We start from the raw sequence: 23,548 nt of genomic DNA, 5'->3' as shown, positions 1-23,548 counted from the left end.
CATATTCTCTTTTCTCCTTCCATAACTGATCATTTAACATTACTGCTACCCCTTCCTTTGCTCTAACTCTCTCAGATACTCCAGATTTAATCCCATTTATTTCCCCCCACTGAAACTCTCCTACCCCCTTCAGCTTTGTTTCGCTTAGGGCCAGGACATCCAACTTCTTTTCATTCATAACATCAGCAATCATCTGTTTCTTGTCATCCGCACTACATCCACGCACATTTAAGCAACCCAGTTTTATAAAGTTTTTCTTCTTCTCTTTTTTAGTAATTGTATACAGGAGAAGGGGTTACTAGCCCATTGCTCCCGGCATTTTAGTCGCCTCATACGACACGCATGGCTTACGGAGGAAAGATTCTTTTCCACTTCCCCATGGACAATAGAAGAAATAAAAAAGAACAAGAGCTATTTAGAAAAAGGAGAAAAACCTAGATGTATGTATATATATATATGCATGTGCGTGTCTGTGAAGTGTGACCAAAGTGTAAGTAGGAGTAGCAAGATATCCCTGTTATCTTAGCGTGTTTATGAGACAGAAAAAGAAACCAGCAATCCTACCATCATGCAAAACAGTTACAGGTTTTTGTTTCACAGTCATCTGGCAGGACGGTAGTACTTCCCTGGGTGGTTGCTGTCTACCAACCTACTACCTACGATCTTATACACTTTTATTCACACCAAGACACCCGCACTAAGAGAGGAGTCCTCATTGGCTTCTTCTTGAGAGCTCTTCGCATCTCCAGCCCTTGTTTTCTAGAAGAAGAATGCACTTACATAACACAAGCCTTTACACGTCTTCAGTTCCCATCTTTCTTCATCCGAGATTGCAGACTTAAGGCACAAGCTATTCTCAACAAACCGCCCATGGAACAGCCCCCTAAGCAGTTCATAGTACTCCCATGTGGTGATGTTGCCACGAATACTCGCCGGGCACTTGCTATGAGTAACATCAACGTTTCCACCATAAACACATCATCTATCAAAGACCTCACTACGAAGCGCAGCCCCACACCTCTAACTTCTACAGCAGGCGTCTACACTATCCCCTGTGGGTTCTGTCCCAAGAAATATGTAGGCGAGACAGGCAGAGATCTTGCAGTCCGCTTGAATGAGCATCGAAATGCCTCTAACAGAGACGATGTAAGGTACGCCTGTGTCCTCCACAGAGACTCCACGGGACATTTGATGAACTGGAATGAGGCACAACTCGTTCTCACCGAACCAGACCTCAGACGCCGACGGTGCCTAGAAGCCTCACTAATCGCCGTCACCGACACTATAGAACGCAACACTGGAAACTACAAAATTTCTAAAACATTGGCATACATGATACTTAAGCACCACCAACCCAACAACACAGGAGTCACATGATTTCATCGTCTACCCGTCCTCATCATAGGTAGAGGTTGTTTTGATAAGGACCTGCCTCGCATGGGCCAGTAGGCCTTCTACAGTGTTCCTCCATTCTTATGTTCTTATGACATTCCTCAGGTCACGTGCGTCACACCTCACTCTCCGCCTATATATATAATGCCTTTCTACCTCTGTATGTTAGAAGTGATCAAGGTCCCAGGACCGAAACGTTTTCTAATAAATATGTCATAGTGTTTGCTTACGTGTCTTTCTAAACCAACTTGTCGGTATTTATTACCAAGGTTTATACCACCTAGAGAGAGTTCCGGGGTCAACGCCCCCGCGGCCCGGCCTGTGACCAGGCCTCCTGGTGGATCAGAGCCTGATCAACCAGGCTGTTACTGCTGGCTGCACGCAATCCAACGTACGAGCCACAGCCCGGCTGGTCAGGTACCGACTTTAGGTGCTTGTCCAGTGCCAGCTTGAAGACTGCCAGGGGTCTATTGGTAATCCCCCTTATGTATGCTGGGAGGCAGTTGAACAGTCTCGGGCCCCTGACACTTATTGTATGGTCTCTTAACGTGCTAGTGACACCCCTGCTTTTCATTGGGGGATGTTGCATCGTCTGCCAAGTCTTTTGCTTTCGCTGTGAGTGATTTTCGTGTGCAAGTTCGGTACTAGTCCCTCTAGGATTTTCCAGGTGTATATAATCATGTATCTCTCCTGCCTGGTTTAGAAAGACACGTAAGCAAACACTATAACATATTTATTAGAAAACGTTTCGGTCCTGGGACCTTGATCACTTTGATCAAGGTCCCAGGACCGAAACGTTTTCTAATAAATATGTTATAGTGTTTGCTTACGTGTCTTTCTAAACCAACTTGTCGGTATTTATTACCAAGGTTTATACCATCTCTCCTGCCTGCATTTCAGGGAATACAGGTTCAGGAACCTCAAGCGCTCCCAGTAATTGAGGTGTTTTATCTCCGTTATGTGCGCCGTGAAGGTTCTCTGCACATTTTCTAGGTCAGCAATTTCACCTGCCTTGAAAGGTGCTGTTAGTGTGCAGCAATATTCCAGCCTAGATAGAACAAGCGACCTGAAGTGTCATCATGGGCTTGGCATCCCTAGTTTTGAAGGTTCTCATTATCCATCCTGTCATTTTTCTAGCAGCTGCGATTGATACAATGTTATGGTCCTTGAAGGTGAGATCCTCCGACATGATCACTCCCAGGTCTTTGACGTTGGTGTTTCGCTCTATTTTGTGGCCAGAATTTGTTTTGTACTCTGATGAAGTTTTAATTTCCTCGTGTTTACCATATCTGAGTAATTGAAATTTCTCATCGTTGAACTTCATATTGTTTTCTGCAGCCCATTGAGAGATTTGGTTGATGTCCGCCTGGAGCCTTGCAGTGTCTGCAATGGAAGACACTGTCATGCAGATTCGGGTGTCATCTGCAAAGGAAGACACGGTGCTGTGGCTGACATCCTTGTCTATTTCAGATAGAGTACTGTGCCTTGTGGAACAGAGCTTTTCACCGTAGCTGCCTCGGACTTTACTCTGTTGACTACTACTCTTTGTGTTCTGTTTGTGAGGAAATTATAGATCCATCTACCAACTTTTCCTGTTATTCCTTTAGCACGCATTTTGTGCGCTATTACGCCATGGTCACACTTGTCGAAGGCTTTTGCAAAGTCTGTATATATTACATCTGCATTCTTTTTGTCTTCTAGTGCATCTAGGACCTTGTCGTAGTGATCCAATAGTTGAGACAGACAGGAGCGACCTGTTCTAAACCCATGTTGTGCAGTGTTGTGTAGTGCAGTGTAGTTAGTTTAATATGTTTATTATACACCCACATACCTATCCTGTGGGCGATAGTCAAAAGATTACAGAGGTACATAATGGATCCAGGGACTGGGCCCCAAAGTTTTGATAGCTGAGCAAGGTACAAAGGTAATGAACTCCAGGTAGATATGGTCACAATCATGACAAGTTACAAAGGTATTTAAAGATTAGAGGTACATAATGGGTCCCGTGTTTGGTTCCTTCAAATGAGCTTTACTGAGTCAAAGTTCAGTGATGGTGGCCCTGAATAACCCAGCTACGACGACCACATTCAAAGTTCAGTGATGGTAGCCCTGAATAACCCAGCTACGACGACCACATTCAAAGTTCAGTGATGGTAGCCCTGAATAGCCCAGCTACGACGACCACATTCAAAGTTCAGTGATGGTGGCCCTGAATAACCCAGCTACGACGACCACATTCAAAGTTCAGTGATGGTGGCCCTGAATAACCCAGCTACAACGACCACATTCAAAGTTCAGTGATGGTGGCCCTGAATAGCCCAGCTACAACGACCACATTCAAAGTTCAGTGATGGTGGCCCTGAATAACCCAGCTACGACGACCACATTCAAAGTTCAGTGATAGTGGCCCTGAATAACCCAGCTACAACGACCACATTCAAAGTGATAGTGGCCCTGAATAACCCAGCTACAACGACCACATTCAAAGTTCAGTGATGGTAGCCCTGAGTAACCCAGCTACGACGACCACATTCAAAAGCAAAGCCACTGTTCTGAGGTGAGACTTGTTGTATTTCCACTGTTATAAAGCCTTGACAACCTCTACATCAGGGGCTCTTGATCCAGGGAACTGGATCCTTCTTTGCATATCTTTATAATAACATTGTTTTGAATATAGAGTTTTGCCTCTTAAATATTTATTACAATTAATAATCTTGTCTTTCAACATTATTATTATTAATTATTATTATTATTATTATTATTATTATTATTATTATTATTATTATTATTATCAAGGGGAAGCGCTAAACCCGTAGGATTATACGGCGCCTTTGGGGGGGGGGGAGGATGTGGAAGGTATTCACGCTTAATTGAAGGAAATGGAACACAGATCCAGTTCCCTAGATCAAGAGCCCCTCACCAGCATCAAGGAACCTTCCTTGAGGGGTTGTCTTCAAACAGCAGCTCTGTATGACCCTGATGGGTTTAGCGCTTAGCTTTGATTATAATAATTCTCTTCAGGCAACTTAATTATATTGAACTTAGTATTCAAGTAATCAAACTTCAACTAGACAATGTTATGTAGTTTTACTCTGCTTCAAGTACTTTGCAAAACTAGGTGTGAATAGATTAGATTCAGGTGGCTAAAGCTCCTCTCGCTTCACAAGGTGAGGTCCGGGTTTGATTCCCGGCGAGGATAGAAACATTGGGTGTGTTTAGTAAGTTTATTCAGGTATACACAAATACAGTTACATAGATTTTCATACATAGCAGCATATGTGTAGAGAACCTAAAATAACCCAAAAAAGTCGGATGAAGTGACTTATTTCCATTGGGGTCCTTTTGTTACCTAATCAATATTATATTAATATAAAAATCAAATGTGGCAGATAAGTGTTTCTTTACACCAGGTGTCTATGTTCATCCATCAGTAAAATGGGTACCTGGGTGTTAGTTGACTGGTGTGGGTCGCATCCTGGGGACAAAATTGACTTAATTTGCGAGAAGTACTCTACATAACAAGAGACTTTCTGTATTAGTAGTATGTCATTGCTGTCAGCTAGGCTTGTATACCTTGTACATGTACTTGTAGTAAATAAAGATATTTTATTATATTATTATATCATGATACAATGTTTGTACAGATATGATTGACATTTGGGACCCCAATGGAAATAAGTCACAGACTTTTTTGGGTTATCCTATGTAATCTACACATGTATGTATGATAATTTGTGTAACTGCATTTATATGTACCTGTATCTGAATAAACTTATGAGGTGTGTATATAAAAAACCCCTTAATATGCAGAATATTTCAGGCAAACTTAAACTAACTTAAGATTAATAAGGCAGTGACTAATTGAGTGATTCTATATGCAATCTCTTCGGTTGTCGTAAATATGAATTTAAGAGTTACAGTGAATACAAAATAATTGAATATCCTATTATTACATGCTATATGTCTTTTATAAAGTTTGTTTTAAGAATTACAGCTTTGACTGTGATTATGGGTAATTAGGATTCTAGCATATTAATATAAGTTTATTTAGATACAGATACACATAAGTACAATTATCACACATAGTAATATATATGTAAATTACTTACGATAACCCAAAAAAGTCAGTGACTTTATTTCCAATGGAGTCTGTGATTTCTTTTTTTACAGCCTAGCTGTAAATATTTAATAAATTTTCATTTAGGCTTAGGGTAAATAATATATATATATATATATATATATATATATATATATATATATATATATATATATATATATATATATATATTTTTTTTTTTTTTTTTTCAACAAGTCGGCCGTCTCCCACCGAGGCAGGGTGACCCAAAAAAGAAAGAAAATCCCCAAAAAGAAAATACTTTCATCATCATTCAACACTTTCACCACACTCGCACATTATCACTGTTTTTGCAGAGGTGCTCAGAATACAACAGTCTAGAAGCATAAACATATAAAGATACACAACATATCCCTCCAAACTGCCAATATCCCAAACCCCTCCTTTAAAGTGCAGGCATTGTACTTCCCATTTCCAGGACTCAAGTCCGACTATATGAAAATAACCGGTTTCCCTGAATCCCTTCACTAAATATTACCCTGCTCACACTCCAACAGATCGTCAGGTCCCAAGTACCATTCGTCTCCATTCACTCCTATCTAACACGCTCACGCACGCTTGCTGGAAGTCCAAGCCCCTTACCCACAAAACCTCCTTTACCCCCTCTCTCCAACCCTTTCGAGGACGACCCCTACCCCGCCTTCCTTCCCCTATAGATTTATATGCTTTCCATGTCATTCTACTGTGATCCATTCTCTCTAAATGACCAAACCACCTCAACAACCCCTCTTCTGCCCTCTGACTAATACTTTTATTAACTCCACACCTTCTCCTAATTTCCACACTCCGAATTTTCTGCATAATATTTACACCACACATTGCCCTTAAACAGGACATCTCCGCTGCCTCCAACCGTCTCCTCGCTGCTGCATTTACCACCCAAGCTTCACACCCATATAAGAGTGTTGGTACTACTATACTTTCATACATTCCCTTCTTTGCCTCCATAGATAACGTTTTTTGACTCCACATATACCTCAACGCACCACTCACCTTTTTTCCCTCATCAATTCTATGATTAACCTCATCCTTCATAAATCCATCCGCCGACACGTCAACTCCCAAGTATCTGAAAACATTCACTTCTTCCATACTCCTCCTCCCCAATTTGATATCCAATTTTTCTTTATCTAAATCATTTGACACCCTCATCACCTTACTCTTTTCTATGTTCACTTTCAACTTTCTACCTTTACACACATTCCCAAACTCATCCACTAACCTTTGCAATTTTTCTTTAGAATCTCCCATAAGCACAGTATCATCAGCAAAAAGTAACTGTGTCAATTCCCATTTTGAATTTGATTCCCCATAATTTAATCCCACCCCTCTCCCAAACACCCTAGCATTTACTTCCTTTACAACCCCATCTATAAATATATTAAACAACCATGGTGACATTACACATCCCTGTCTAAGACCTACTTTTACCGGGAAGTAGTCTCCCTCTCTTCTACACACCCTAACCTGAGCCTCACTATCCTCATAAAAACTCTTTACAGCATTTAATAACTTACCACCTATTCCATATACTTGCAACATCTGCCACATTGCTCCTCTATCCACTCTATCATATGCCTTTTCTAAATCCATAAATGCAATAAAAACTTCCCTATCTTTATCTAAATACTGTTCACATATATGCTTCAATGTAAACACCTGATCTACACATCCCCTACCCACTCTAAAACCTCCTTGCTCATCCGCAATCCTACATTCTGTCTTACCTCTAATTCTTTCAATTATAACCCTACCGTACACTTTTCCTGGTATACTCAGTAAGCTTATTCCTCTATAATTTTTACAGTCTCTTTTGTCCCCTTTCCCTTTATATAAAGGGACTATACATGCTCTCTGCCAATCCCTAGGTACCTTCCCCTCTTTCATACATTTATTAAACAAAAGTACCAACCACTCCAACACTATATCCCCCCCTGCTTTTAACATTTCTGTCATGATCCCATCAGTTCCAGCTGCTTTACCCCCTTTCATTTTACGTAATGCCTCACGTACCTCCCCCACACTTACATTCTGCTCTTCTTCACTCCTAAAAGATGGTATACCTCCCTGACCAGTGCATGAAATTACTGCCTCTGTTTCTTCCTTAACATTTAAAAGTTCCTCAAAATATTCTCGCCATCTACCCAATACCTCCATCTCCCCATCTACTAACTCCCCTACTCTGTTTTTAACTGACAAATCCATATTTTCCCTAGGCTTTCTTAACTTGTTTAACTCACTCCAAAATTTTTTCTTATTTTCATTAAAATTTCTTGACAGTGCCTCTCCCACTCTATCATCTGCTCTCCTTTTGCACTCTCTCACCACTCTCTTTACCTTTCTTTTACTCTCCATATACTCTGCTCTTCTTATAACACTTCTGCTTTGTAAAAACCTCTCATAAGCTACCTTTTTCTCTTTTATCACACCCTTTACTTCATCATTCCACCAATCACTCCTCTTTCCTCCTGCCCCCACCCTCCTATAACCACAAACTTCTGCCCCACATTCTAATACTGCATTTTTAAAACTATTCCAACCCTCTTCAACCCCCCCACTACTCATCTTTGCACTAGCCCACCTTTCTGCCAATAGTCGCTTATATCTCACCCGAACTTCCTCCTCCCTTAGTTTATACACTTTCACTTCCCTCTTACTTGTTGTTGCCACCTTCCTCTTTTCCCATCTACCTCTTACTCTAACTGTAGCTACAACTAAATAATGATCCGATATATCAGTTGCCCCTCTATAAACATGTACATCCTGGAGCCTACCCATCAACCTTTTATCCACCAATACATAATCTAATAAACTACTTTCATTACGTGCTACATCATACCTTGTATATTTATTTATCCTCTTTTTCATAAAATATGTATTACTTATTACCAAATTTCTTTCTACACATAGCTCAATTAAAGGCTCCCCATTTACATTTACCCCTGGCACCCCAAATTTACCTACTACTCCCTCCATAACATTTTTACCCACTTTAGCATTAAAATCCCCAACCACCATTACTCTCACACTTGATTCAAAACTCCCCACGCATTCACTCAACATTTCCCAAAATCTCTCTCTCTCCTCTACACTTCTCTCTTCTCCAGGTGCATACACGCTTATTATAACCCACTTTTCACATCCAATCTTTATTTTACTCCACATAATCCTTGAATTAATACATTTATAGTCCCTCTTTTCCTGCCATAGCTTATCCTTCAACATTATTGCTACTCCTTCTTTAGCTCTAACTCTATTTGAAACCCCTGACCTAATCCCATTTATTCCTCTCCACTGAAACTCTCCCACCCCCTTCAGCTTTGTTTCACTTAAAGCCAGGACATCCAGCTTCTTCTCATTCATAACATCCACAATCATCTCTTTCTTATCATCTGCACAACATCCACGCACATTCAGACTTCCCACTTTGACAATTTTCTTCTTCTTATTCTTTTTAGTAATCTTTACAGGAAAAGGGGTTACTAGCCCATTGTTCCCGGCATTTTAGTTGACTTTTACAACACGCATGGCTTACGGAGGAAAGATTCTTATTCCACTTCCCCATGGATATAAAAGGAAAATTAATAAGACCAAGAACTATTAAGATAAAATCAAAGAAAACTCAGATGAGTGTGTATAAATAAATGTGTACATGTATGTGTAGTGTGACCTAAGTGTATATATATATATATATATATATATAATAAATTAATATATATATATATATATATATATATATATATATATATATATATATATATATATATATATATATACACATATATACATACATACATACGTACATATATACATACATACATACATACATACATACATACATACATACAGTGGACCTCCGCCTTACAAACGCATCGTGTTACGTTAAATCCGCCATACGAAGCATTTGAACGCAAAATTTTTGCCTTGCCTCATGATAAAAAACTCGCCTTACGTGATACGTCCGGGACGTGTCCCACATGTGGCCTCAGTGCCATTGTTTACAATCCAGCCAGTGCGGTCGCGTCTATGCATACATTTGGTACATTTCACATTATCCCAGTGTTTTTAGTGCTTATAACTGAAAAATAAGTCACCATGGACCCCAAGAAAGCTTCTTGTGCCATCCCTGTGGTAAATAGGGCAAGAATTAGTATGGAATTGAAAAAAAGAGATTAAGGAAATGTGTGCAAAGTGTGTTGAACTGCAAACATTTACGGATGAAAATCACCCTGACACAGCTACTGCAAGCTGTGTTGGCAACTTGTACACTGACAATGTTATGGCCCATTTTAGAAAAGTCTTAAAGGAATGGGAGCTACAGAGCTCTATGGACAGATTTGTTGTGCGACAGAGGTCCAGTGACTCTCAAGCTGGTCCTAGTGGCATTAAAAGAAGAAGGGAAGTAACCCCGGAAAAGGACTTGCTACCTCAAGTCCTAACGGAAGGGGATTCCCCTTCTAAACAATAACTTCCACACACTCCCCTCCTCCCATCCCATCAATCATCACCAGATCTTCAATCAAGGTAAGTGTCATGTATTCTGTTCTTAGTAGAGCAGTAATTGTGCATGTCTTCTTCAATTTGTGTGCATTAAAATTAATATTTCATGTGGTAAAATTTTTTTTTTTCATACTTTGGGGTGTCAGGAACGGATTAATTTGATTTCCATTATTTCTTATTGGGAAAATTAATTCGCCTAACGATAATTTCGGCTTACGATGAGCTCTCAGGAATGAATTAATATCGTAAGGCGGGGGTCCACTGTGTGTATATATATACAGTGGAACCTCAAAAATCGAACTTAATCCGTTCCAGGAGCAAGTTCTAAATTCGAAAAGTCTGAAATTTGAAGCAATATATCCCATAAGAAATAATGGAGATACAATTAATCCGTTCCAGAAACCCAAAAATATTCACACAAAAAATACATTTTATAGAGATTAATTACAGTTTTACATACAACAAATACTATAGTTTTTAATTATGTATAGTAATATATATAAAATAAAATTTTTACTTACCTTTGTTGAAGATTGGTGATAGCATCTGGAAGATAGGGAGGAGGAGAGAGGGAGTTGGGGTTAGTGTTTGGAAGGAGAATCCCCCTCCATGAGGACTTCAGGTAAAGCCCTCTCTGGGTTTACTTCCCTTCTCTGTCTTTTAATGCCACTAGAACCAGCTTGAGAGTCACTGGACCCCTGTCTCACAAAATAACTGTCCACAGTCCTCTGTTTCTGGTGCCTCTTTAACATTTCCCTAAAATGGGACATGGTTCTGTCACTGAACTTGTTGCAAAGATGGCTTGTTTCAGCTTGCTCAGGGTGGTACTTCTGCACAAACATTTGGACATTATTCCACTTGGCACAAATCTCCTTAATCTTTGAAGAAGGCACCTCATCCACTCCCTATTCGCAACATCAGCTTCCTTGATTTGCTCTTTCTTTGACAGGATAGAACCGATGGTCAACTTGTTTTTTCCATACATCCTGGCAAGCTCAACAAGTCTCACACCACTCTCATACTTCTGTATAATTTCCTTCTTCACATCTATGGTGTTTCTCACTTTCTTTACCTCAGGGGTACCACTAGCAAGTTTCTTTGGGCCCAAGGCAGATTATTTCACAGTCCCACAAGCACTAAACACAATGAAATAATCGTAAAATGCGTGAATGAGAGCGCAGGTTAGTGTTCACTCAAACATAAACAAAGCTAGACTGCTCACAGCGGCTGCGCGGGGACGCGGACAGAGTGGGTGGCAGACAGGTCCTGTACCCGGCGGTCCGAAAATAGGGGCGCGTTTGATAATAGGGACACAGTTTGTCCGAGAAAATGGTCCTATTTTTGAAACGTTCGATATGTGATACGTTCGATTTTTGAGGTTCCACTGTATGTATACAGTGGACCCCCGCATAACGATTACCTCCGAATGCGACCAATTATGTAAGTGTATTTATGTAAGTGCGTTTGTACGTGTATGTTTGGGGGTCTGAAATGGACTAATCTACTTCACAATATTTCTTATGGGAACAAATTCGGTCAGTACTGGCACCTGAACATACTTCTGAAGTGAAAAAACTATCGTTAACCGGGGGTCCACTGTATATATATATATATATATATATATATATATATATATATATATATATATGTATCTATATATGTATATATATATATATGTATATGTATGTATATATATGTATATGTATGTATGTATATGTATGTATATATATATATTTATATATATATATATATATATATATATATATATATATATATATATATATATATATGTATATATATATATATACAGTGGACCCCCGCTTAACGATCACCTCCGAATGCAACCAATTATGTAAGTGTATTTATGTAAGTGCGTTTGTACGTGTATGTTTGGGGGTCTGAAATGGACTAATCTACTTCACAATATTCCTTATGGGAACAAATTCGGTCAGTACTGGCACCTGAACATACTTCTGGAGTGAAAAAATATCATTAACCGGGGGTCCACTGTATATACAGTGGACCCCCGGATAACGATCAGCTCCCAACTCGACCAATTATGTAAGTTTATTTTTGTAAGTGCTTTTGTAGGTGTATTTTTAGGGGTCTGAAATGGACTAATCTAATTCACAATATTTCTTATGGGAACAAATTCGGTCTATAACGGCACCCAAACAGACTTCTGGATTGAAATAATATTGTTATGCGGGGGTCTACTGTATATATATATGTATGTATATATATAGACACACACAATGATCTTGATGGCATGCAGATATCACGAATAATGTGCTACCTGTAGAAGAAAGCTGTCCACCCTCTTGAAAATTTATATCTTCATTCTGGCAGTAATTTTTTATTTCTGTTTGTAATATTAACATAAATGGCCCAAGGTTGTTGTTGTTATGTTGACATATAAGGGCCATGTTAGGATACAAAAGAAAAGATAATGAATGTACTTTGCAACACAAACGTGGAGAACAAGAGACCGGGGTTTACATTGGAAAGTGATCAATGCTGAAAAAAAGATAGATTGGAGGAATGTTTTTTACAGAGTGGTAGAACATGCAAAGTCAAAGTGAAAAATTTATTTTCACATGATGCAATGTACAGAAATGGGTGATATATGGTCGTGCATGCAGAAAGCCCATGGTTATGCAGAGCATTTTAGGCAGTGGAATTGGATAGAAGAGGAGGTAGTAAGTGGTACCAGGAACCAGTAAAACCAGTGTATAAGAGTTGAGGGTACTAAGAGCTGTGGAAAAAAAATTTTTGTTTATATAGGCCTGGTCACAGACCGGGCCACTGGGGCGTTGACCCCTGAAACCCCTCTCAAGGTATACGCCAGGTAATGATACTCAGCCTAACCTAAGCAACACTTTTTCAGCTGTCTAGGTTAGGTTAAGTTGGGTTATATTATTGAATTTACTTATCAAAATCAAGCTTCTTTCATTTTTGTCAAAAATCTTGCTGTTTCCATTGAAAAAAACCATCTCATAAAAAAATTTACATTAATAAATTATATTCTTATTTTGCCTATTATCTTCTAAATAAACAATGGCAGTTATTTATATGCTGTAGTAAACAATGACCTTCTAATGTTATATTTACATTATTGTATTTTTTACTTTCCATTATTTGTTGATTTTCTGAATTATATAATTTTGCTAATTAAAATACATTAGCAGGTAAACCTATAATACAGTGATTTCAGCTATTCTTTGTTAATTCATGATTAATAATTAATAAATAATCTTATGAACAATAATTTAAATAAAATATATGTTGCACATAATGACTGTACCATTATGTACATATTCTACTGTAGCGCCTCATTTAATTTAATAAGTTAATTTCTTTTTTATTTTAAATTATAGATGGCCACATCAGTAGAGGCATTGACTAACACCATTTTAGCGAAGATGGGAGCGTCTTCGCTAGCAGAGGTGGCAGCCACATTACCAAGTGCACTCACTACAGGTATGTAGCTACATCAGCAGAGCTACTATGCACATGGGTCCCATCTTCATTAATATATTAATACAGTCTCTCCTCACTTAGCAAGCGTACTCGTTTACTGATGCCTCAGACTTCCAACGGACTCTCTCACAAGTATTTATACATACGTACCTAAATAATGTACGTATATTAGAGCTGATTTCCTCTATTCTGTTTATTTCAATGTACAGTACACTACTGTACATATAAACATTTAAAAATGTATCAGAAATGTTGTAAATGGTGCAAAGGTGACATTAAAACAATATCAAAGATGGTTGACACAAACCCAGTACCATTATAGTATGCTCCTCACTTAGCGACAAATTCGTTTAACGACGTGGTCTTAGGAATGTTACTCTGTCGTTAAGTGAGGAGAGGCTGTAATATAATTTTTTTTTAATTTTCAGTAAATGTACTGAAAATTTTAAATTTCCCAGCTTCTTTTTTTTTTTTAAAGCTACATCTGTAGCTGCTTATTATCCCTGTTGTAATATATACTAAAAGATTTCTTTATTCACTTGTATTCTTATGGCAATGTAAGTAAGTTTATTTAGGCACAGGTACACATAAGTACATACAATTATCATACACAGTATAAATTACCTAGTATAATTAAAAAAGTCAGATAAGGTGACTTATTTCCATTGGGCATCTTTAAAGTTTTCAGTTTTCCATCATAACTTTTCTTTTTTAAGGTCTGAGATTCATTTTGAAGCTCTTATTTGGACTTGTCCTATCTGATCCACTGTTCACTACCTTATTATCTTCCACAGTCAGTTGTTCTTTTTCTGCACTTTCTGTTACTGACTTAGCACTTGCAAGAATGTTGGCAGTGTACAGTATATAATTGGTTTAAGTTAGTGGCCAACAAACCTTTTTTAATCAAACTACAATTGGGCTTCTAGATATCTTTCATTGCTATCAGTTATGAGAAATGGTAATCTGGTGACTGCATGTTGGCCATATCTTGCTTATCCATTTATTTATTTATTTATTTATTAACAATTTGAGTGCACATACAGAGGTACAAAAAAATACAGATAAGAGCAGCATGCCAAAGCCACTTATACTATGCATAGCATTACGGGCTGGCTTAAAATTAACTTAAGATTAACTAAGCAATGATGAAATCAGTGATAAAACATTAATGTAAACAGATTACTATAAAGCACAAGTGAGTATTACAAAGACAGGTCATATGGTTGCATGCATTGTTGTACATTCAGTCTTATGAAGTATTCTGTTAGGTAGTGTATTTAAAAAATAATAAAGTTAGATTCGGTTTTAGGTTTAACATTTATGTGATACAATTGTGAGAAACATTTAAGATATACAATTTATAAGGTTCATGGAGATCTGGTTATGTAGACAGTCCAGCATCACTTGATAGATTATGCAATTCATCAGAGAGTGTGCTTACCTCATTTTACTTCAACTCACTGACATACTGTACTTATTTTGTCAGCCCTCCTGTCTCAAGTCTCAATCATTAATACAGATTTAGTCAGAATTTTTAAGCAAATTTATTTACTACACCAGCTCTGGTCTCTTTTGGCCTTGAGTTCATTCAGCATTTATACAGCTTTATCTTAAATGACAGCCACCTCTTCACCATGCTTTGCTGAATACCCCACACTGGTTTAGTGCTTTTTACAAGAAAAAGTATAATAATAATAATTAATTGAATATGGCAACACACTTATAAATTTCATATTTTTTTTAATTTTGCTTTGCATGTATCCAATAGCATCATATGGGACAGTATCAGCATGTTCAAATTCATTGTTTAAAATAACTCAGTTGTACTTGATATTGTAAATTGTCTACAGTAACTGTTACAATTAAATCTATTATAGCTTAGATAGTCTTAAGTTAATTTTAAGCCTGCCCGTAAGCTCTGCATACAAGGGGCTTTTGACATGTACACCCAACTCCTATAATACCTTGTACAACTATGTATTATGTCCTAATAAATTATTATTATTATTATTATTATTATTATTATTATTATTATTATTATTATTATTATTATTATTAATATTTAATTATAATGCAGAAGGTATACTCATTTAATTTACCCTCTGCCAGTTCAAGAAATCTAACTTATATTTTACTCCCTTATCCTTAATTAAGTGCATATGAAGTTTGTTGTATGATATGCATGGCATCACATGGTGTTATCTATTGCAGATGTCAACATTATGGCAGCGAAAAAAGAATTAGAAGAAGGGGCAGTGGACGCTGCCTTCCACCACTTGTCTCTGTCTCATTCAACACTCCTTCATCACCGCATGGCTATGCGGCTCCATAAGCCTAAGTTAATACTATTCTTAGCTGTCTTAAATTTTCAGCATCACACATCAAATAAAAGTAGATAATGAGCAGCCTTAGTTAATCAGGAATAAATTTCCATATTACATGTATGTTACTGTAATACCAAGAGAGAGAATACCTCTTCAGATGTTTTCTTTAAAATGTTTTAAATTTTAATAGTGACCTGAAATACATTAAGATTTTTTTTTATATATGTATTTAGATTTCACCCTTTAAAGAAAAGAAGTTTTCCAAGGTATAACGTTATTACAGTACGAACACAGATTGGACAGTTTTTCTTCTTGTAACACTCTACATCTTGCATTGCTGTTTGTCGTCTTGTGGGTTTATTGGGTTATTAATTGTTTTATTTGTATGCCAGATGCACATTTTAAATTTTGTTGAACAATGTATATCATTTTCTATCTGACTGAATTGATGCCCTAGGTGAACAAGGTAATAAGATAAAAAGTTTACACCACAACATTTGACTTACAGTCACGGTAATAAAGGAGATGAGGATTGTGGCGAGGTTATGTCTCCTGACTCCCTGACAGATGAGAAAATTACACTTGCTGCCACTAACGTGGATGAAACCATGAGTCTTCTGCAAAAACTTCCTTCAGGTCAGTGTTATAAATTGAATGCATTAATTAAATAGTCCTAACATGATGTTTAGGAGTAGATGTAAACCTATGCACAGTTGCATTTACATTCACTACTTTTCCTATCATGCTTTCCCTGTCAAGAAAAGTGTTCTTATCTCCCTCTTTTTCCATGCCCTCCGCATCTGTGATCCTCAGTTCCTTCCAGCAGAAATTTCCACTCTTCATAATTCGTTTTCCCGTCTTGGCTACCCTTCCCGTTTCATAGACTCTGCCCTCTCACGTGCTCAGCGTAATTTTTCTCTCCCAAACTCTACTCCTGGGAACTCTTCTGTCCTCTGCCTTCCCTACATTTCCGGTCTTTCTAATCTCAACAATTCTCTCCCTCCCTTAGACATCAAGCTTACTTTCTGCCAGACTAACACTCTTCCCACTAATCTCATTCATACCTCTCCTCCCTTTACAGATGTTCCTGGTGTCTACTCTATTTCTTGCTCCTCCTGTCCTCTTCAATACTTTGGAGAAACTGGCCAGTCTCTTTCTGAAAGACTTAGGGAGCACAAAAATAGTGTTAGCTTGCCGACACTAACAATGCTCTTTTCTGTCACGTCAGAGATCACAGCCATCCTATAGACTGGTCTTCTGCTAAAACTGTCTTCCCTACTTCCAACTTTAACAGTCACCGTCTTGTTGAATCCTCTCTAATACACAGCTTTCCTTGTATGAATCTTAGTCCTGGCTTCGTCTCTGTAGATGCCTTCCTCTCCCACTACATTGTAAAATGCTCCAAACTTCAGAACACCCATGACAACCTGATTCCTCCTTTTTCTTCTGCTCCCTCTTCCCCTTTCCTCTTTCCTTTTTTCTCTTCTGGGTTGTCTTTCTTTCTTCTGTCTTGTTTCTGTTCCTTCATTATTTATTTCATTATTTCCCCCACCTCTGTGTTCTTGCTCTCCCTCTGTGGGCACCTAGCTCCCCTGCAGTGCTCCCCTTTCTTTGTATTTGACTGGCTCCTCCTCCTTACTTCCCCATTACTTCTTCCTTCCATCTCCGCCACTACTACCACCACCGCCGCCTCCTCCGCCTCCTCCTCCGCCTCCTCCGCCTCCTCCTCCGCCTCCTCCATCGCCTCCTCCTCCGCCTCCTCTGCCTCCTCCTCCGCCTCCTCCATCGCTCCTCCTCCACCTCCTCCTCTGCCTCCTCCTCCTCCACCTCCTCCTCCTCCTCCTCCTCCTCCGCCTCCTCCTCCGCCTCCTCCGTCGCCTCCTCCTCCGCCTCCTCCGCCTCCTCCTCCGCCTCCTCCTCCTCCTCCGCCTCTTCCTCCGCCTCCTCCGCCTCTTCCTCCGCCTCTTCCTCCGCCTCCTCCTCCGCCTCCTCCTCCGCCTCCTCCTCCTCCTCCTCTGCCTCCTCCTCCGCCTCCTCCTCCTCCTCCTCCTCTGCCTCCTCCTCCTCCTCCGCCTCCTCCTCCGCCTCCTCCTCCGCCTCCTCCGCCTCCTCCTCCTCCTCCTCCTCCGCCTCCTCCTCCGCCTCCTCCTCCGCCTCCTCCTCCGCCTCCTCCTCTGCCTCCTCCGCCTCCTCCTCCGCCTCCTCCTCCGCCTCCTCCTCCGCCTCCTCCTCCGCCTCCTCCTCCGCCACCTCCTCCGCCTCCTCCTCCGCCTCCTCCTCTGCCTCCGCCTCCTCCTCCGCCTCCTCCTCCGCCTCCTCCTCCGCCTCCTCCGCCTCCTCCTCCGCCTCCTCCTCCGCCTCCTCCTCCGCCTCCTCCTCCGCCTCCTCCTCCGCCTCCGCCTCCGCCTCCGCCTCCGCCTCCGCCTCCGCCTCCGCCTCCGCCTCCGCCTCCTCCTCCTCCTCCGCCTCCGCCTCCGCCTCCGCCTCCTCCTCCGCCTCCTCCTCCTCCTCCTCCTCCTCCTCCTCCTCCTCCTCCTACTCCTTCTCCTCCTCCTCCTCCTCCTCCTTCTTCTTCTCCTCCTCCTCCTCCTCACCCGTCCTGCTCTACTTCTCGTTAGTGTGATTTTGTAAATGGTCCAAGTCGGACCTAAACGTTGTCGTAAGCTCCTCTCTTCTGTGTGCAGGTTATTTGTGTATCATTCCAGTCACGGTATTGTGCCTTTTTTTGTTATTTATGAGTAAATGGAAAGACTGTAGAATCTCAATATTTATATAACCTTTTAACTGTGTCAAATGGAGTAGCACTCAGATGATGACTTGTGTCCAACATACTAGTATGCACAATTTTTTGTGCCTTCCAATACTCCATCTACCAATATTTTTGACCTCAGCTTAACTGAGGTCAGGAATGTTGATTTTGAAAAATTTTGATACCAGGTGTGTTCATGCAATGCATCAGAGGGTAACTCTGCCGAACTAACATAAATAAACATTGAAACCAGGAGCTAGTTTTCCACCACCAGCTTCCCTACCAACAAACAGTGTGGAAATGCCAGAGTGATACCTTATTCATTCTAAATTTAATAAAATTTCATGATACTAGCAGTAGAATTCAACTTTGTGTATGTGTTAGTGTGTGTGCATGTGTATTCACATACAGGCACTATTTATGCAACATTTATTGTACTGTAGTTAATCACTTCTTTCTTTGAAATACGTTAAATAATGGAAATATATGCTACTTCTCATAAATTTCATTACAGAGTGGACAGTAGTCCAAATAACAACACAGAGTGTTGGAGAGTGTAACTTCCAGAAGATTGGCGCTCACCCTTCCACCCCTGGACTGTACATATCCCGCTGCACATGTGGTCTGCAACCAGTTGTAACTGTGCAGGTATACATATGAGATTATATCAAGACCAAATCATTAGAAGATTGATTATGATTGCCTTATTGTTACTCTGTAACTGTTGCATATGCACCAAGTCAGTTGAATTACAAATCTTAAGCCAGTTGTATCAGGAGTTTTGTGCTGTGTTGTAATGATACCCATACTGATAGTCTTCACTCATGCTTGCTGTTAATGATGTGTAGAAGCTTGTGTGACATAGTTTGCTTTATATTTTTATGCTATAAAACAAATGCAACAATAAATCTCACTGCTCTGTGTTGTTTGCTTGCTTTCATTCTTCTGGGATATCCACAGTTTTTTAGTTAAGTTTGCTGTTAAAATTCTTACGAGTGGGCTTTGTATTGCAGTTTTACTATTTTTTTTGAACACGGTAACATTCATGAAGGGATTCAGGGAAACTGAATAGCTGGACTTGAGTCCTAAAAGTGGGAAATACAGTGCATGTGCTCTGAAGGAGGGGTGGAGATATGTTGCAGTTTTTGAACTGTAGTGTAGGTGTGGCTCTAGCAAGACAATGATGGAGTGAATGATGATGAAAGTGTTTCTTCTTTTTTGGGTCGCCCTGCCTCAGGAAACAGCCGATGTGTTAATAAAGAAAAAAAATGTTGGATCCTTAGAGTCAGTAAAATATTTACTATGCAGTGTTGTGAGTGAATAAAACTGTACATAAGGAATAGAGAAAGTTTATTTAGGTTTTGTTATAGAATAGGCTAAAACAATGGCAGAATTGCTTGATCATTAATGATGACCAGGTTGTCATAATATATACTGTTACATACTGATATTTTGTCACCCTGGCTCGGTGAGAAATGGCTGACGTATTAAAAAGAAAAAACCTTGAAAATAAATGGTATAAAATACCGACACAATGGAAACACAAACACATATGCAGTTTAATGTGATCCTTTATACTCACGTACCTTCCACCCCAGGTAGATCTGTTTGTGACTTGAAAAAGCCCATTGTGTGGGCAAAACGTTGTCAATAAAGGATCACATTAAACTGCATATGTGTTTATGTTTCCAAGAAAAAACCTTGTTAAGTTTTTTCTGTATTCCCAGTCTCTAAATAAATCTAATTTAACTTCACATGTTTCCTAGTAGACCTAAAACATGTCACTTTATTTCTCTTGACACTTTATATTTTTGTTGTCTTTACACTCTTTATTTAGGGGCCTGAGCATCCAGCAGATTTATCTGAATATGTTAGATAGAAGTGCACTTAGACAAATGATTTTTTCATGGACATGCTGTTGGAGTGTGAGCAGGATAACTTTTGTGAAGGGATTGATAGAAACAACAGGGTGATGGTGGACACACTGGCTGAGGTGGCAAGAAGAGCTCACTCGAGCAGAGCAAAGTTACTGGTAATGGGCGATTTCAACCACAGGGAGATCGATTGGGAAAACCTGGAGCCACATGGGGGTCCCGAAACGTGGAGAGCCAAGGTTAGCCGGATTGGAGTTTTGAAGGTGGGAAGGGCAGTGCCTTCAAGCTGAAATAGAGGTGCAGATGTTGCAGTCGGAGGCTAATATGTGATTGTGATGTCAGCACACTTCTGGAAAGGCTGACTGAATGAATGTGAATTTTTTTTGGGGGGAATCACCCAACTTTGGTGGAAGATGGCTGTTGAGTTTAAAAAAAAAAAAAAGATTATTTTGTAAATCTAAGACTTTTTCTATGCACATATTATATGGGCTGTTTGAAAATACTTGAAACTTGTCCTCACACATTTTATTTATTTAGTGGTAGTGATGATAAATCTTCAGTAATATTTTAAGGTATCCCATCACTAATGTTGACTAAATTCATATAGGTTGTAATGTTATGAAAAAATATGAATTTATGCTTATTTTCATCATTTGCTATTAAAGGGTATCATAAAATTAATGTTTGTAAATATACATCCTAGGCAGTGGCAGCTCCCAAAGATAAAGGAGTGCGGGGAATCCGGCAGGAGGTGGAACTTATAAAGGAGGAGAACAAAATTATTAACAAGGACTACCGAGACCAGCAGCAGAAATATTTCACCAAGAGAGAAGAGCTTAATAATAGACTTAAGGTATTTTGTGTGTACTGGCATATTGGTTGTATTGGGCAGTATTAAATATCAATTACGTATTTGCAATAATTTTTTAGTAATTTTCCATAGTATTTGCATATTATACTTTTTTCTTCTTTTAACACATCAGCCATCTCCCACGAAGACAGGGTGGCCCAAAAAAGCAAAAGTTTCACCATCCTTCACTCCATCAGTGTCTCGCCAGAAGCACACTTACACTTCAGTTATAAAACTGCAACATTAACCCTTTCAGGGTCCGTCCCGTAGATCTACGTCATGAGCTCAGCTCACTCTGATAAACTGTGAGTGGTACATTTGGGCCTAGATATGAGAGAATACATCTATGTGGTATGTGTGCACCACATAAAACAAATCCTGCAGCACACTGTGTATAATGAGAGAAAAAAACTGAAATCATGATTTTTCGATTAAAACAGCAACTTTGCAGTGTTTTTTCGTATGTTTTTTATAGTTGTATTTGCGATTTCTTGATCTCATTTGATAGAATGGAAGACATATTACAGAAATAGGGATGATTTTGATTGGTTTTAGCACTGGAAATGGCTTGAAACTGAGCTCAAAGTAGCAGAAATGTTAAATTTTTGCCGATATTCAAGAGTAAACAAAAGACCTCACACATCTAATACACGCCAGCTGGTGGGTCTAATATGCATTCACAAATATGGTGATGATATTTATACAATTATTACAGTATTGCATAACAGTAAATCTTCTACTTTTTGGTGTGAATAAAAATTCATTATGTGAATAAAAAATCAAAATGGAATTTATTTGTAAAGCCTCAAAACGTAACTAATGAACAGAGGAAATGTTTAGTTTAGTGCCAGGAATACCTACATTGTTTATTCTGGACCCTATTTTGAAATTGGAATATTTTGAACTTTGTGTTAAATTGGCCAAATTAACAATTTCCGATCACTTTAATTTGTAGTTGAAACAGTTGACTTGGCGATTTCTTGTGCTCAATCGATAGAATAGAAGTAATACTAGTGAAATAGCTAAGAATTTGGTTGACTGGAGTAATGTAATTGGCCTAAAATGGGAGTCAAAGTCGGCAAAATCGCCGATTCGTAAATATCGCTGACGCATCAAAATTTGCGAGAGCGTAATTTCGTCAATTTTCCTCCAAATATCGTACTTTTTGATTTATTGCCTTTAAAAAAAGATTCTCTACCATTTCATGTGAAAAAAATAACAAATTTTTTTTTTAAATTCTTGGACACTGGGGCACCACTTCAGATTTGGGCCTTGGACCCTGAAGGGGTTAATATCCCTCCTTCAGAGTGCAGGCACTGTACTTTCCATCTCCAAGACTCAAGTCTGGCCTGCTGGTTTCCCTGAATCTCTTCATAAATGTTACCTTGCTTACACTCCAACAGCACGTCACGTCCTAAAAACCATTTGCCTCCATTCACTTCTATCTAACATGTTCGCACTTGCTTGCTGCATATTATACTACAGTGCTATATATTTTTTTTTTTTTTTTTCAACAAGTCGGCCGTCTCCCACCGAGGCAGGGTGACTATATTTGTATTTTGGAATTTTGTGAATAGCTGAATATATTCTTGTCTTTTATACAGGTCATATTGACTGATGCTGAATTCTTATTTTCCTGTATTTATTGCAGTGTGTTGTTAGGAGTATGGAGGTGGCCTGGTTGCGACACTGGTGCTGTTTGTTAGTTGGCTCTCTTGATGCTCGTGATCAGTGCCTCCTGGAGGAAACTACTGCTCGTATACTAGCTGACTGCAAGGTACCCCTCACAGACACTCAGAAGCAACTGCTGCAGGTTAGAACTTCATAATAAATGTACTGCTATTATTACATCTTTCAAACTTTGCATCTCAAGCCTAATATTTGTGCATATCCTGTTTTCTAATTTATAATTTTTTCTGCTATCAGTATTAATATACGTATATGTATTAATGCCAGTTTTATTCACTAGTCTTTATTAATAGAGTTCTTCAATGTAGTTTAATTGTAATATTACCTAGCATTTCTAAGTACATAAAATAAAAGGATGGTCCCTTGCAAGGTAAATTGTGTTCTACTGAATGTGCTGTAAACATTTCCTCTTTTGTCTTATTTTGTATTGTATACTTAATAATCAGTGATTAAGTAGAACTGAGCGCATCATTCCATATACAGTGCTTGTCATGGCATGCCGGGTGAGTGCCCCGGCATAATGCCATGATGGAAATCAAAGGCCTACCATATAGG

At 39.1% G+C, this 23,548-nt stretch overlaps 1 protein-coding gene across 3 annotated transcripts in view; it reads left to right on the top strand.

The window, feature by feature from the left end:
• The first annotated feature begins 3,329 nt into the window (after positions 1-3,329).
• Sse (extra spindle pole bodies like 1, separase) overlaps positions 3,330-23,548 on the top strand; it is a 29,695-nt gene continuing 9,476 nt past the window's right edge. The window contains exons 1-7 of one of the 3 annotated variants that reach the window (XM_070082533.1): positions 3,330-3,949; positions 13,405-13,507; positions 15,719-15,845; positions 16,340-16,467; positions 19,095-19,228; positions 21,158-21,307; positions 22,956-23,117. In XM_070082533.1, coding sequence (XP_069938634.1) covers positions 13,405-13,507; positions 15,719-15,845; positions 16,340-16,467; positions 19,095-19,228; positions 21,158-21,307; positions 22,956-23,117 — 804 coding nt within the window. In that variant the 5' untranslated portion in view covers positions 3,330-3,949. Of the gene's footprint in view, positions 3,950-4,231; positions 4,361-4,536; positions 4,560-13,404; positions 13,508-15,718; positions 15,846-16,339; positions 16,468-19,094; positions 19,229-21,157; positions 21,308-22,955; positions 23,118-23,548 lie in introns of those variants that run through there. The other 2 variants (XM_070082534.1, XM_070082535.1) reach the window with 2 other exon arrangements.

This window comes from Cherax quadricarinatus, chromosome 7 (genome assembly GCF_038502225.1).
Source record: "Cherax quadricarinatus isolate ZL_2023a chromosome 7, ASM3850222v1, whole genome shotgun sequence".
In the NCBI taxonomy this organism is placed as follows: Eukaryota; Metazoa; Arthropoda; class Malacostraca; order Decapoda; family Parastacidae; genus Cherax; species Cherax quadricarinatus.
Note: the sequence above shows the minus strand (reverse complement) of the source record. Positions and strands in the feature narration are given on the sequence as shown.